Source organism: Pogona vitticeps, chromosome 4 (genome assembly GCF_051106095.1).
Source record: "Pogona vitticeps strain Pit_001003342236 chromosome 4, PviZW2.1, whole genome shotgun sequence".
Taxonomy (NCBI): domain Eukaryota; kingdom Metazoa; phylum Chordata; class Lepidosauria; order Squamata; family Agamidae; genus Pogona; species Pogona vitticeps.
In genome coordinates, this window is record NC_135786.1 from 102,270,865 (window position 1) to 102,287,040 (window position 16,176).

Below are 16,176 nucleotides of genomic sequence, written 5' to 3' on the forward strand. Positions count from 1 at the left end.
GCCGCTAGATCTCTCTGCTCTGGAATATTTACATTTCGCCTCCCAATTAATGTGTGAATCAGCTCTGTGGAAAAGCTGTTGCGTGTTGCGGAACCGACCATGCGTTGTATTAGGATTGTCGTAATAAGCAAAGAAGCCTCAGCCAGTATTGTACCTACCTCCACCCCCCCCAACAGTTTTGCGAAATCTTGTGTAATGTCAGGGGTTAGGAACTGGTGGCCCTCCAGAGGCTGTCGGACTCCGGATTCTCCCCGGCCCCACCTAGCTTGGGCAATTGACAGGGATTGTGGAACAGGCGGCTGAACAAAGGCCGCCATCTGCCCACCTACGCTCTAGAAAAAGACGCGAAGTTGTTGTATGGGGAAAGCCCTCCACGCCCTGTTCTGCGCACTAAGATTTCGCTGCAACCCATGTTGCTCAGGGTTAAAATCCACCGATGGAGGGGGAAAAATACCTAGCGATGGAGGGGGAAAAATACCTAGCGGTTCTCGCCCTTCTGGCTGACATCAGCAGGAAACAGAACTTGGATGAAGTTCCGTTTTTGGACGACAGCTCCCCAAATCTCCCAGCTAGCGTGGCCGCTGCAACCTCAGCTCCAATCAATCTACTTGGAGCTCTGCGCTCTTACTTATGGGGGAAAAGTAGCCCCACTGAACTCGGTGGGACTTGTCTTGTTCCGGAGTAGACAGACCCCTGCCCATGGCGGCCCCCGAGGGCCCAAAGGGATTGGCGGGCGGCGATCCGGGCGGAATCCGGGTTCGAAGTTTTCCTTTTTTTGGCCACGGGACGTCTAGCTCCCCTGCCTTCGCCTCGCTGATCACGATTTCGGCTCAAAAGCCGTGATGGACGCCGGCGATATGATGGGAGAAGCTTTCCCTTGAAGAACCAAGGAGGCATCCTTCCCCCTCGCTCCGTTAAAGTGTTACAGTACTGTATTTTTCTTTTTATTGTCGAGAGGGTTGAGTGAAATACAGACAGATAAAATCAAATGAAACTCATTAGGTGGCTATCTTGGCGTTGTTGTTTTTTAAACACCTCTCCTTCCCCTTGCGCAGGGCTGTCTGCGGTCCTTCATTTAGAAGCTAAGCAAATCCCCAGCCGGCGGTGCGATGGCAGTTAAGGACTCTCTAAGGTTCATGGGCCGATCCCGATCCAGCTCCCTTCTCGGCCGCCAAGTTCACGGGCCAGAGCCTTCCAGCGTGTCCTACCTCGCCGGGTTGTTGTGACTCTACAGGTCAGCGACTTGAATAGGCGGATGCCTTTTTAGGGCAGGATTCCGCCAAAGCAAATTTCAAAGTCCTCAGCTTTTCCTCATCTGAGGTGCTGCTGTTTTGTGCCCTTATTGTTCTTCCACTCTGTGACGTGGAGGAGGCAACGCGAGTGGAGGGAGCAGCTGAGCCCCACGACCCATTCTGACACTTTCTGCTAAGTTACACGGGGTTGAAGCGGAAGCCTTACTCTTTTGGCCATAGACCTTGCTGGCGGGGGGATTCTGGGCGTTGTAGTCCAAAATATTACAGTTCCCGGGTTAATGGGTTTATGCCCGTGCTTTCATCTATTTCCTGCAGAGGCTGGCGGGGAGGTTTTGGTATGTCCAGCATCGGCTGGATTGCACTCAACCAAGGCTGCAATCCTGTGCACGTTTACCTGGGAGGAAGTCTCGTTGACCATGGGTCTGTGTGGAAAGGGGTCACCTCTAGGGCGAATAAACAGAGAATCTCAGTGCCAGAAGCTCCTCTCCTGCTTCCTCAAAATTCTTCTGGAAAGCGACTTGCCAAATCTACCCTGGCTCGACCCAGTCAAGTGTCCTTCTTATTTTTCTACTCAACTGTAGAGTCATCCTACGAAAAGTTGTGTCTGCACCGAAGTGGGGCGGTTCCCCCTCAGCGCTTTCTGGGCAACAGATTGCGCCGTTTTAGGAAGCTGCACCAAATGGGAAGCCATCAAAAACTTTAATGGCAAAGAGTTGGACTTGAATTGAGGTCACAGAGATTTTAGTGGAACCCAGGTCCAAATAAACATGCCCAGGGCTGAAAAGATGCTTGTGAGCAGAGGCTCAGAGGAACTGTCTTAAAACGACAACAACAAAAACAACAACAACAGCAACTTTCCCTCTGCCACTGACTCATTGGAAGGCCTCAAGCCGTAAGTTCTCTCCCACTCAAAATGGCCGGCGTAGATATCAGCGTCTATTCTTGACGACGCTTTTGTGGCAGAAATAAGGAGAAGCGCGACTGAAAGGATACGCTCAATGAAGGGAGCTGCAGCCCGCGATAGCTTACACCTCACACAACCTGTTGCTCCTTAAGATGCCACAAGAGTCTTTGTCCTGTTAATTAGGAAGACTTGCGTCAATGGATAATGAGACGTGTACATTTGGACGCGATTTCAGTTCAATGAAAAGTGCCTCCCGCGTTTTTGGGTTTAGTCAGGAATCACTCCCAGGAAGTTCAGGGGAATTACATGCAGGCGAGATGTACCTAGGGATGCCCACTGTGGCGTAGTGGATAGAGTGACGGATTAGGGCTCTGGAGAATGGATTAGGCCCCCACTTGACCATGGAAACTCACTGGAGGTGAGAGAAACTGGTAAATCACGCCTCAAATATCTCACCTCGCAAGCCCTACTGGGGTCTCTGTAAGTCGGGCCGACTTGACGGCACAGAACACACACACAGAGGTGTACCTAAGATCGTACCGAGATTGTGCTGATACTTTCTCCAGAAGCTTACTAGGAGCGATCCTCTAGACCTCTTTGATTGGAAGCGAATTGTTCCCATACTGATGGGAAGTCTTTCCAATACAGTATGCTGGTGTGTGCGTGTGCGCGGCCGCAGGTGTGCAGTATTTTGTGAATGAAGGCGACTTCCCGTTTGAAGGGAACGTGGGAAGCCCTTTTTAACTAGGGACAAACTCGCGAGCGGTGTTTGCCTGCGATGAGCCTCCACCAGCATGCAAAGATCATACCGGCATTGACAAGAAGGGGGAAAAGGGGGAGGCAGGTGGAGAGGGGTAAGTCCCATCTCAATCGCCCGGTCCAGAGTCCACCAGGCACTCTTTCCACAAACACCTCGCACGGGAGCGGGTTGGGAAAGAGCTTATAAAGTTAACTTGGTGAACTCCACGAGCCGCGGAAGAAGGCGGATGAGCTCTGAGCCTTTTTCCTCCTCGGATCTTGCCCCCTTTAACACCCTCTAGCAATCTCGGCTCTCTGGGATCCTCCAGAGACCCCCCCATTTCAGCCCCTGGTCCCGTTCCAGGACTCCTGTGTCCTCTTTGGAAAAGATCCCCCTGCTTGTTTTCCCGGGGGGGGGGGAATGAATACTTCGCGCTTTGAACCTCCCTTAGGTCGGTGTTGATACGCAACACACTGTGGCAAAGTGAAATTTCCAAGGCGCCTTTATAGGGAGTCACGTGAGCGGCGATTAAAAAGAATAGGAAGGGGAAAAAAACACTAACAACACACACACACACACACCCTCCACTCGATAACGTGACTCTTGCCTGGCGGCCTCTTTGCTGTGGCTGCCCGGTTGCGCAAAGGCAACCCTCGATCGGAGCCAGATGTGGCAAGGAGGGCTCCGCCTCTGCCTGGCGGCCCGGGAGCTGCCGGTCCCCGCTCACCCGTCGCCTGCACGGTCTTAGGCCGTTGCTCGGTGAGGTGTGTGTGTGAGAGGAGAAGCAGCAATAGGAGCGTTAAAAGAAAAACCCCTTGAGCATTGCACCCACCCAGTGACATCTCGTGTTGGCGTAGTCAGACAGGTAAATTCTCTGGGGGGGGGGGCTACCTACTTGTCACCAAAAGAGAAGAGTTGATGGGGGGGGGGGGAAGAAGGGAGAAAGGGGATAAAGAGACAAAGAGGGAAGTAACAGCCCAAAATTGCACATGCCAATTTAAATATTTATGCCAAAGGTAGGAAAAATGATCCTTAGAAGGGAAACAGAATTGTAAGGCATTTGGCCAGAATGGGGTGGCTGTGAACTGGCCTGGGTAGTCCTTCAAAGCGAGGACTCCTTCAACAAGAGAGATCTCCTCTGTCAGCCCCTCACATAGAGGACTGTTCTCGATAACGAAAGGCATATGGGCATCTTATATATTTCTCTTCATGGCCTCCACACAAACCTGGTGTTGAAATGTTTCCCAGTGCCGCTCTGGGCATGTCGATTCTAAAGGAGATTCCATTTGGAGCCCAAGATGTTCCATTCCTTCTGGGAAAGCAGCAGCTTGGCTTCGTTCCCCCACCTCATCTAAAGCTAGGGGGTCTAGGGTTGCACCCAAGCCAGAGTTTAGAAAGTGACCTTTAAGTGAGAACTTGGAAAGTTCCAAGACCTCAGCTCCCAGGTCACCAGTATAGTTTCAGTGTTTTTAAAAAATAACCATTTCCCAAAAAATAACTACTAGTTACTTCTTCTCTTTCCTCCTGCTCTTTTCCTCCTCTCCCCCAATACTTTTCCTGAACTTTTACTGAGCATCAGGCATTTTCCCCCTTTTGTAGGTTTGCCAAATCCAGAGATTTACACATTATGCAAATTATTTGCTTTTTATGCAAGTCTCATGATGGGTTTTGAAAAGATTGACTGCACTGTGAGAGTGTGGAAATTTAATGCCTTAGAAACCTCTAATTACACTGCAGCAGTAGTTCAGGGACCTACAGAGCAGAATTAGCTTCAAGTCTTTCTTCAGTAGGCCACCCCTTATTGTTTAGTTCTCCTGAACTGGCATTTATTGTCTCTATAAGTCACCCAGAGACACTGGTAAGAGAAAAGAATAAAATTTTCCCTTTACTCACAGTTCTTCATAGACAAAACAAACAGCATTCTGTAGAAATATATTAACTAGTTACATGAACAGAGCTTAACTGAGTAACTAGCTTCATGACTGACTCACTACATGCTGACTACATAGCTCCAACTGTCCACAGACTATCTAACTAAAAAGAGCAGGAAAAGAAGACTTGAGTAGAGAGACCTGGCTCTTTTCAAACTCTGAGGCACAGAGAGAACAATTGGTCAAGAAAAAGCTGACAAGAAAAAAAAAGATTAGTTTGGAAATGTGTTGCTGGAGGAAAACTTTGTGGATACCCTAGACCAGCGGTCCCCAACCTAGACCAGCGGTCCCCCACAGATTGAGAGATCTGTGAGAACGCTGAGTGGTACAGAGAGTGGATAGAGCTTTAAAGTTAAAGTAGTACTGATTCAGTTTCAAGTGATTAGCAACCTGTGATTTTCCTACTGTATATTAATCTGATCAAATAAATGAGTTAAGTTTCAAAAGTACACATGTCTCCTTGAGTGAATGGTATTGAGACAGCAATACTTGGTGGCAGCGAAGAAGGAAGAAGAGCGAGAACCTTGTGAAGGCCTGGGAGGGATAGGGGCTTCAGAGGAGACCGCCACACTGAGTTTACAAGAGTTGAGGACAGAATGTTTAGGAGATTGCTCTATCATAGGGTCGCCATATGTCAGAGGTGACTTGATGGCATGTAACAACAAAGATTCCTCCCCCCCTCTTTTCATAGAGTTTCATGTCTCTGTGCACTGCAAGAGATGTAAATACTCAACTGGTATAGTTTCCCTCAGAAACTGAGATTTTAAATGTTTTGGATCCTACTAGAGGCAGCAGCAATTAGTTAACTATGCCTATGATCAGTTTTATGCCCCTACTCATTGTCCATTTGCAAAATTTGAGCAATCTTACTGATTTCCTTCAGGGTCAGTAAGGATTGGTGAACCAATACAGGAAAACTGATTTGCATGATTCCAAAAAGGGGAACATTTGGGGGAAAGTACTCTTTTGGACTATTGCTCCCACAATTATCCCAGCCAGTGTGGTCACTGGTGCATCAGTAACTAGCAGCTGTTACCCAAAGAAAGTAACATTTACATATTTTTCAAAAAGAAGATACTTGAGATACACAAATTGCTAGTATTAGTGATGATACTGTAGAATAATGGCTACAGTATAACAAAAAGAAAGAAAGGAAAATAATGCTTCTCTGGAGGATATTTCCCCAAGAAAGGATATGACATTTGTTTTCAAAAATGGACCCGAGGGCCAATGGTTTCTGAATACATGCGGAAGGCTTCTCACTTTTGACATAGTTTGTTTCTTTTAAAGTCGGTTAAAAAAAGCTCCCTACATGAGTCCCTTCCAAGGTAAGGATTATTGAGCTCAGGGGTCCTTATTCGGGGTTAAATGGATACAGAATGAACTGGAACCCAAAAGACAAGGTGACCCTGAAATGAGGCCTTTACTTGAAGGCTATTTTCTTTCTCTGTCTCACTCATTCACTTTTCCACACTCAGCTCCATTCCTATTAATACAGGCAGAATGAAGCCACAGTTACAAAAGACATAGGCAATGACTATGCTGGCTAGGGAACTCCGGGAATTGTAGCCCACATCTTGGTTTTACATTCTGAGTTTTGTCACCATTCCATAACAACACACTTGGGCTTTTGCAGCACTCCTGTTGCCAGATGCCAATGTGACCCATCAATACCACTGCCCCCTAGATTGTCTGCACACAGTATGGGTTTGTGTGCATGTGTGCACATTCACGTGTCCATGTGTGTGTACAGGGTATAGATTTTTTTCAAAAATCATATGATTTCAGATCTGTAATACTTGAAAATATGAGGTCATGTGACTTCCCTTCTTGCTTAGATACAGTGAAAGGTAGTAGCAGGTTTGCTTGTTGAACAACAGTTGAACAGAATAATAACTATACGTTTTACCTCCTGTTTCACCCTCTATAGAGCTCAATGAAAAAGGGTGAAAAACTATTCAGGTGAAAACTATGTTGGCAATATGGCAGCTGAACTTTACATGCCTTTTCTTTCTCAGTGGAAATTCTCTCCTTTCGTACCCTTTGCCCCACTGCTCCTATCTCACCTTCCCCTCATCAGACACCCACCCAGTACTCAAATTTTAATCTAGTCTTTCTCTTGGTATGTGTAAACATACAAATATCTGTTCAGCTAATAAGCTGGTTCTTAATCAAATCAAACTTGAAACAAAAATAACTAAACTGAGGCTATTGTACCTTGGGCACATCATGAGGAGGCTAACTGGAAAAGAATAATTTGGAGAAAAGTTGAATCTTGCAGGAAAAGAATAAGATCTAATGAGTGATAGGTAGACTCAGTAAAGGAAGGCATGGTTCTTAGTCTGCAGAACCTCAGCAGGACTATTCATGATAGGTGCTTCTGAAAGTCCTTAATTCATATGGTTGGAATAAATCAGGCGTGACTTGGTGACACATAACATGCATATACACAAGAGTCCCTTTCCCACTCATTCACAAGCACACAGACATAGTAAGGAACAAAGTTCACAAACTAGGTGGCTTATGCATGGGTGGGATCTGTGTTGTTTCAGGGGTGAGAGAAGTCAGAAATAAAAATGTAAATAAATCACCACCACCCCTGTGTGTCAAGCCCCAAACCAGCTGCAAGCTTTTGGACCATACTTCAAGGTTTCCTGCTTTTTAGGCACTCTCTTATTTTTGAGGAGACTAGTATTTGCTGCCCAGGGACTGATGTGGTATGGCAGACTGAAGGCACATTTTAAGCAATGGCATTGAATCAATCAATTAAAAGCAACTCTAAGGTGCACGTCCTCGTGGTCCCCTTACTATCCATGCCAGGTTTCAGATATTTAGGTTCTGAGGCCTGTGGGGGAGACAGAGGGAGACAGAAAGAGGGACAAACAGGTAGGTTTTTATTATTATAGATGGAAGAACTGAGGCAAAGAGAAACATCATTCCTTAGTGTGTGTGGTTTCATCAGGATTTGAACTAGGGGATTCCATTGTTAATTTAAATAATTGTCTGATAATCAGTCTACATTAGTCTATACTGCAAATCCAGGACTGCTAATCACTGGCAACTACTACTCTCTCAATAAGCCTGGAGGAAAAATGCTTGGCCTCCTTTGGTCTTTACAGTGTTTTATAGACTAAAATAAACCATATTGAATCCTTTTCAGACACAGCCAATATATAAAAAAGTCAAGTATATAAATGGAGACAGATTTATGCTGTAAAGAGCTTGCTATCTAAATTCTCTTGGAAAATGTCAGTGACTGTGACCCATTTGGTAGAGCTTCCTATAATCAGTGGATGCTTCAGACAGTCATTATCAGTATTAGGTGGGGGGCAATAAATGTTTTACAAACAGTAGATTTTCACAGCTAGAAGTGACAGGTGACTTGTTTCCTCTTCCCACCCATCCAGTTTTTCAAGCTGATACCTAGGTTCACCTTTAGTCAAACATACCAAGCTCTTAAACAGTATATTCACAGGAGGCATGCATTTTTATAAGGAGTGTTGGGGGGGGAGGCAAAAAATAAAGTCCAGAAAGTAATTTTATGTAAGATACTTAAAACAAAAATAAAACAAAACAAACAAACCAGTTCCAGAACTTCCTTTAGGAATCAGAAACTTGGAGATGTTATCTCTTGCTGTATCAGAGCTTACCATGAGGAGTTGTGCCATGAGGTACAACCAAGAGAAGAAACAGATGATACAATTAAAAAAAAAGACAGGACAATTCATGTAGTTTTAGTTCCCGAAAGAGATACAATAACTAAGCATCAGGGTTATAAGGCAAAATGAGGCTAAGTGTCAGATGGGATGGTAGGAGCAATGTGTCTACTAGAACTGTTCCCTACCATATATATTTCCCCTAAGCCAGCTTGCAGCTCTCCAGAGAGAAGGGCTAGTGAGGCCAGAGTTTGGTAACATTACTTTTGGACCAGAAGCTCAGAATCCCCTAGCTACTGTGGCCGTAAGATCCTCCAAATTCAAAGGCTTCTAATTGATCACTATTCAATTTATAATTAGGGACTTGGAGGAAAGCACTGTGTAGCAACACTTCTAGGAAATGCTGAGCTTTTAAAAATGCACATATATAACCAACATATAGAATACACTGCTATAGCATTAGGTGAGAGATGTAGGAGGGAAAAGATAGGATAAATTAATTAATAGAGAACAGAGGTTTGGTCTTGCAGTTGTGCAAGGTGAGGCATCTGACTGGGGCAGCTGATATCAGAGGGTAGCAGTAGTTGCCACGTAGCCAATCCTCCTGAGCTTGCTAGCCTGTGTTGGATGTTCCTGTCCCGCACTCCTTAAACTAGCCTGCTGCCCTCTGGTGTGTGGTGAGATAAAATCACTTACCAGTCCATACGACTGTTCCAAAGGACAAATAATCAAAACTCAGTCTGGTCTTGGGTATGCCACTGGTGGATGTGGATGATACATTTAGCTATGGTATCTAGCAGCCAATGATAGCCTTATCATCCCAAGATAACCTCAGTTTACTCATTTTGCTCTAGTGAGAGTTCAGGCTTGACTTAACTGAACACCCATTTTTTCTGCCTTTCTGATTGTCTATGGCTCTCCTCCAACACTACTTTACAAATGAGATGATTTTTGTTAAGAGCCTTGTGGCGCAGTGGTTAAACTGCTGTACTGCAGCCAAAACTGTGCTCACAACCCAGGATTCAATCCCAGGTAGCCGGCTCATGGGTGACTCGGCATTCTATCCTTCCAAGGTTGATTTTGACTTTGGATGATTTTGACTTTGGTTTCCATTGACAAAAAGGGACGTGGTGGCACTACAGGTTAAACCACAGAAGCCTCTGTGCTGCTAGGTCAGAAGACCAGCAGTCGTAAGATCGAATCCACGCAATGGAGTGAGCTCCCATTGCTTGTCCCAACTACTGCCAACCTAGCAGTTCGAAAGCATGTAAATGCAAGTAGATAAATAGGTACCACCACGGTGGAAAGGTAATGGTGTTCCATGCCTAGTCATGCTGGCCACGTGACCACGGAAACTGTCTTCAGACAAACACTGGCTCTATGGCATGGAGATGGGGATGAGCACTGCGCCCTAGAGTTGCACATGACTGGACTAAATGTCAAGGGGAAACTTTACCTTCTACTGACAATCTGTGCTGACTCCCAGCTGTTCATTTATTTTTTTATTTCAATTTCAAAAGATGAGGGGACATCTTTTGAAAAACATACACACAATTTATAGAGCTTTTGGTCTGACATAACTTTCTTCCTCAGCTTGCTTAACTCAAAGAAAGGGATTGGAAAGGTTAAAGGGTATTTGCTTTTCTCCATTGTATATGTTGCACTTAGACCTGCACTTCACCATTTCATTAAGTACAAAAACAATTCTTCAAAATATTTTAGCATAGAGGGATTATTGCCACATCTGATCTGTTCTTGCTCCTGTCCTGTCCCAGCAACCATAGTCATGTGGTCTCTTTTGGAATCTCTAGCAATAGATAATTCTACACGAGGAAAGTTTCTGCTGCAATTTGTGTCCAGTGTACGTATACCTAAACTTCTGTTTTAAAAAGCCGGGAAATTTTAAGTCTTCAAAAAACTTCTGATTTAGGAATGTGGGGTATTGTGGTTCTATACCCACAATTCAAAATGTCAGGAAATGGCTCAATTTGCCAGCAGGAGCAGGAAAAAGGATGCCAAGCTTTACATAGCGAAGGCAGCCTGAATGTTCGCAACACCAGTAACAGGAGTCAAGATGATCTACAGGATACCTTCTTGTGCCCACTGCCATTCACACTTGTCAAAAAATAGCCCCGACAATTGCTTTGTGTTTAGGTGACATGTGATGAAAAGAGAGACTGCTGAAAAAAAGAATAAGCTTCTGAGATTTTCCCTTGCTTGGTGTCACTTTGTGAATGGTAGTGTAGCGGGCCACTCTGAAGCCTCTACCAATACAGGCCTTCAAGAGTGCTCACTACTCTTCTTCTACTGCTGCCACCAAAGATTATTCAGTAATCAAAAAGGACAAGTGTTTCTTCTAAGACAAAAACTGTGTTTATTGATTTGACAAGATAAAAGGAGTGAATCACAGGTAGTAAATCAAGTTGTAAATCAAGTTTCTCATTTAATGTACCTCACACAGACTTTTCCCTCACTGACTAACTCTCACAGATCTATCTCACTCTCTCAAACAATTTATCTCATCTCTTCAAACTCTCAGAACTCTCCCTCACACATCACACCCCCCCTTATATAATCCAGCTCCTCCCCCTTCTGCACCACCCTCCATCCTCTCATTGGCTGATGTTCCCCTGCCCAGCTGTGACAGACAGGTGAGAGCAGAGCTGTATGTTACAGGTAGTGAGCACAACAAGGTATCCTGTAGACCATCTTGACTGCTGCCATTGGTGTTGTCAGCATTCAGGCTGCCATTTGCTAGGTGAAGTTTGGCATCCTTTTTCCTGCTGGCATCATGGGTGTGATATTGTGCAGAAATATCAGATTATTTCCTGGCATTTTGAATCATGGATACGAAGCCCAAAATTCCACATTCATAAACCAGAGGTTTTTGGAAGAATTGCATTATAACTGTTCTGTTGCCTGGAGCAACCACCTTATTCTTTGCTTAACAGCTAAGCTGCCACTTTACATGAACGTACATGTCTAAACCATTAAAAACAACCTGTAATCAAATATGTAAATTTGTAAAAAAAAAGCAGTACCTTTGCCAATAAATTATTGGCAAAAAATTATTGTGAAGTTGAACTATTTCTAGTTAGAGAGGGAAAGTTTTTAAAGAAGTAGTTGTGTGCAAGGAATCAGACAAAATAAATAAAATCAAAAACAAAAATACAGAAATGTTCTGGCACTAATTGCTATATTTTAATGTGAGCTTTTATAGATCAAGTCTAATTCCCCAGACAGTTTGAGAGACAGACTGAGAGAACATACAAAAAAAAAAAAAAGACAGATGATCAGATAATATAGAGCAGCCAGTCCACTGCTAACCCTACAAATGTAGATTGGACATGCTAGGCTAGATACTTTACAGATATATTCCAATTTTCTTTTGCAGAAAATTCTTTGCACCATGGACCCAAATGAGCCTCCCCAGAAGAAAGCCTGCTTCAACTGTATGCAAATTTGCTTTCGAAGAGATATGCATGGGACTAGGTTACGAGACTGTAGAAAGAAGAACATACACAACTCAATGCCATTTTATGAGCTTCTTCTCACTTGATACGCTGTTGGTGATAAAAGTCCCAGCAAGAGGGGAAAGTGCACTTTCTGTTCATGCTCAAAGCCTCAAGAATGGCAGCTCCGCATTTCATAAAGATTGGCCTGAGAACTCTGAAACTATGGAAAGCAAACTAAGAAAGCAAATGTGAGCAGCTAGCGTCGGAACTGCAGTTTAAGAACACAGCAAACCAGGCCTTACTAACCCCTGTTAGCTAACATATATGTTCCACACCTTTGTTATTAATTTGAAGTCTTTATTTTTAAAAAAACTGATTGAAAATTTATTTCTGAATCATTTAGGTATGTAGGAGTTGTGCTCAAAAAGCCGGTGTGTGTCTTGATTTTTCTTATGTGAAAAACACAGTGCTTTTAAAATAACGCTTCTAATGGAGTGGTTCTAAACGAGTTTGCTCAGAGGTCTGTTGTACTGTGTTCAGAGGGGCCTACACACGGGTAAATGTGCATAGTTTTATAGTCTAAGGTGGTATCAAAGAATATGCTTTTGCTTGCAGTGAGAATATAGCAAGGTGATCCTCTGCACATTAACTTGGAAAGTAAATGTTCAGTGTGATAAGAAGTGGTGTCTCATGGGTTTAATAGTAAGAAAGTACAGAGCGTCTTGTACTTATGCGTTTAGAATGGCAACCATGATCTGTTAAAATAAATCTGTGAAAAATACACATCCGAAGACTGCCCATTCTCATGTTAATACAGTCCAGCTGCTTCTGCTGTAATTTTGCTGATTTCATGGAAGGTGTATTTACTCAGTATAAAATTCTCACCTATTTTGCCACTACCACTCAGAAGGATTGAGAGAGAATTTATTTATTTTTTAAAAATCCAATTAATGGCCATAGCATAGCAACCCATTTTTTGCAAGAGAGCCTCCATTCCACTGAACAGGGTGTGTCTGATAGATCATAAAATCATAAAAAAACTGAGTTGGAAGGGGCCCATCAGGCCATCGAGTCCAACCCCCTGCTCAGTGCAGGAATCTAAATCAAAGCAGATCTGACAGATGGTTGTCTATTTTTTTTCCTTGAATGCCACCAGCGTTGGCGCTCTCACCAGCTCTTGAGGTAATTGTTTCCATTGTCATATTGCTCTACATTCTTAGACATATTAATCTGCATTTGTTCAAATGTCAGAAATTGAAAGTACCCAGAAACTTGTGCTAAATGGATCAGTGGGGAAGAATAATGTATTGACTACCTCAAAAGGATGGCCTGTCTTTTTTAAAAAAATTTTTTTGTGTCATTCCTGACATTCCTTCATTACCTGAGGGCCTTATTTTATTATTAGCAAAACTGAACAAATGTGCAGATGACTGTGATTATATGATTATGTGACTACTAAATCTCATATACGTACAAATCTTTTGCATTTTGTTTACTACAGTCTTCTACAGTTCCATCAGAGTTTCAGTTTATTTCCATACTGCTGCATGAGTATTATGTATTAGCAAGAAATACTATCCAAGCAACTTCATAGCCAAATGTGACACTATCAAGAGAAGTATATATCTATATATCTATGTATCTCTCTCTCTCTCTATATATATATATATTATTGTTTTCAGACCTGTATTATAATGTTCTTTTGATAGAGTAAATCTAGCCTCACTTTAACACGTTGAAGTCCTGTTGTATGTAAATGGGAAGGATATAAGTATTTAACTCTTGTTTTGAAAGAAGTGGGACTTCAAAGTGCTTGATCTGGCTACATCATGACTGTAATAAATATATCATATCTGGAAGAATATTTGCTTACTCAGTTAATAATGTGTTTGCTTTTCATATATATGCACATATTTATATGTATGTGTCTGTGTGTAGACACACACGCACGCACACACACAGAGACACACAAAATGTTGAATGATGATTCTGTCTGACAGGCTTATCAAAATAGTCAGTAAAAAGCTCTTACTTACCACCTGGAAGAAGCCCATGTTTTATAGGTTCCGGTGTGCTGCTAGTATCCGAACCAGAAGACATAATTAGGTGGAAATATATAGTGCCCTTGGGTTACGGATATACAGCATTGAGCACAGCAAAAGGTGAGGCTTGTAAACTTCTCCGGCCTTGGGATGGAGGCTACAGTAACCTTCAGTGAAAGTCAGGGAGCAGTCCATCAATAGAGCACACACACGCGTGCGCGTACACACACACACACACACACACACACACACACACACACACACACACACTCAATAATTCAGAAAGTAACAAGCCTGTTTTTCAATGGACTCTGTACTTTTTCGAGCATTAGTGACCCTCAGTAAACGAGCCATCCCATTTCATGATAGTCTCTAATCAGAAGAATCAGGAGCTGCAATAGGCTTGGCTGGGTCACGTGACTCCAAACAGGTTGATAAGAAGACCCTGTTATAAAGTGACAGCAAAAAAAGAGATAAGAACTCTTGGCAGATAAGGACAAAGAAATGATTAACTCCAGACTGAAGAGGTGCTATGGGGCAGAGAGAGGAAGGCTGTAAACCTGTGGGGGTCAGAAGATTGTACTGAATGGATCACCTCCCCCCACCCTACAGCCTCCCAATTTAAAGTATAACACTTATAAACTCATGTTTGTGACCTGGCTTCTTGATGTCATCATCTCTTTACAGAGTGGACAGCTACCAAAGGCTTCTGTAAATACCTTTGGAAGGCAGAACAGGCAAATATTCATCCCTTAACCTGGGCCTGCCAACGGCTTTATTGTTCTACATCCCACAATGGTACTATGGGTAAGCCCATGCTGATTTCTGTCTGACACAAACATTTTATTGTACCTATTCATTAGACAGGAGGCTAACCCTGGCTTGTTTGTCTGATTGTCATCAGTTAAAAGTGTAAACTATTTTTTCTTCACCAGCGTAAGTCTTTTATGGCATGGCTAAATATGATTACCCTGAGAAAATAATTGCTTGTTTGCAGCTGGAGTGGCTTTAAAACAAACAAAAAACAAACCAGATTTGGATGAGGAAAGTTTCTCCTCAGACTTCCACAAACATCTTCTAAATAAGTAGAACCTGTTCTGAGAATTAGGCCTCAGAATTAGTTAATTGATGTTAAACATTAGAAACGGAGAGCTTAATTTCTTGCTGTTAATGATTAGAAAACATTCAGTTAATTGAATTGGTCTTATTGATTCATTAGTTAAATGTGTAGATTTCCACTGTTGAAACCCTAGTAGGATATTGACTCCTTCAAAAGTGCTTTTTTTTTGGTCACTGTGAAGTTGCCTCCAGTCTGGCATTTTTTCCTGGTGGACTACAAATCCCACAGTTCCTGTATATTTGTTTGCTATGGATGGTGCTTCCAACATATGTGCAGAATATTAGACTGAGGAACTATGTGCTACCTAACATCAGGGCTTATTTTTCCACACACAGACAAAAAAAAATAGCCAATTGGACCAATTCTATGCAAAGCCCCTAATGCATTTCAAATTACTGGAATCCTATTGAGGTTCATGTGACCATAAAATTAATTATGGCTAATTAACAAGGTGTCAAGATATATCTCAGTTATGTACACTGTCATGTGCCCAATCACATGAGATGTTCCCTGGCTCATCATCAATTAGCTGCAATGATCCACATGAGTTACAGAAACTTTATATGAAGACCAGTAAGATTCTGGCCTACAGCTTTGGCTGAAAGTCTAGTCTTAACAAAGGCTGTTCCTCCAGTCTTCCTCCTCTGTGGGCTACTCAGCACCAGAAACTCTACCAATGAATGGGTTAATTTGGTTAAGGGCTTTTGAGAGTTTCACTCCATTAAAAATCTGCTGTCAAAATTAAGAATCACTTGTATAAAATTCTTGTAGTGAGATATATGGATGCCTTCTTTCTAGGGAGGAGGAACATAGATACACAGATAGACCTTAAATAAAGTTTCAAAAATCTAGAAACAATGTTAGCAATACCTTTAAAGCATTAGATAAATATTTTCCCTCCCATTCATTGGGGAAGGCAGCAAATTCAATGTTCATGTTTTAACTTTAGTATGTTATTTCCAGGTTCTGCATAACAGATCCACCAAGAGAATTTAGTCTCAGCTTCAGGATTATCAGACACTGATAACACAATCCTGGGTGTCTTCATGTCATGCACCCATGTTGCAAATTAAGTT

General features: G+C 42.9%; 1 protein-coding gene and 1 long non-coding RNA gene across 2 annotated transcripts in view; one reads left to right on the plus strand and one right to left on the minus strand.

Annotated features, from left to right (window-relative positions):
* The window catches only part of NR5A2 (nuclear receptor subfamily 5 group A member 2), a 133,452-nt gene extending 119,119 nt beyond the window's left edge, over positions 1-14,333 (minus strand). Inside the window, exon 1 of the mRNA XM_020784676.3 lies at positions 13,975-14,333. Coding sequence (XP_020640335.1) covers positions 13,975-14,038 — 64 coding nt within the window. The 5' untranslated portion in view covers positions 14,039-14,333. The remainder of the gene's footprint in view (positions 1-13,974) is intronic.
* On the plus strand, positions 2,490-13,800 carry LOC140706711 (uncharacterized). The gene is made up of 2 exons (XR_012086529.2): positions 2,490-3,761; positions 11,878-13,800. It is a non-coding gene; the product is annotated as an uncharacterized LOC140706711 (long non-coding RNA).
* Positions 14,334-16,176: the final 1,843 nt, after the last annotated feature.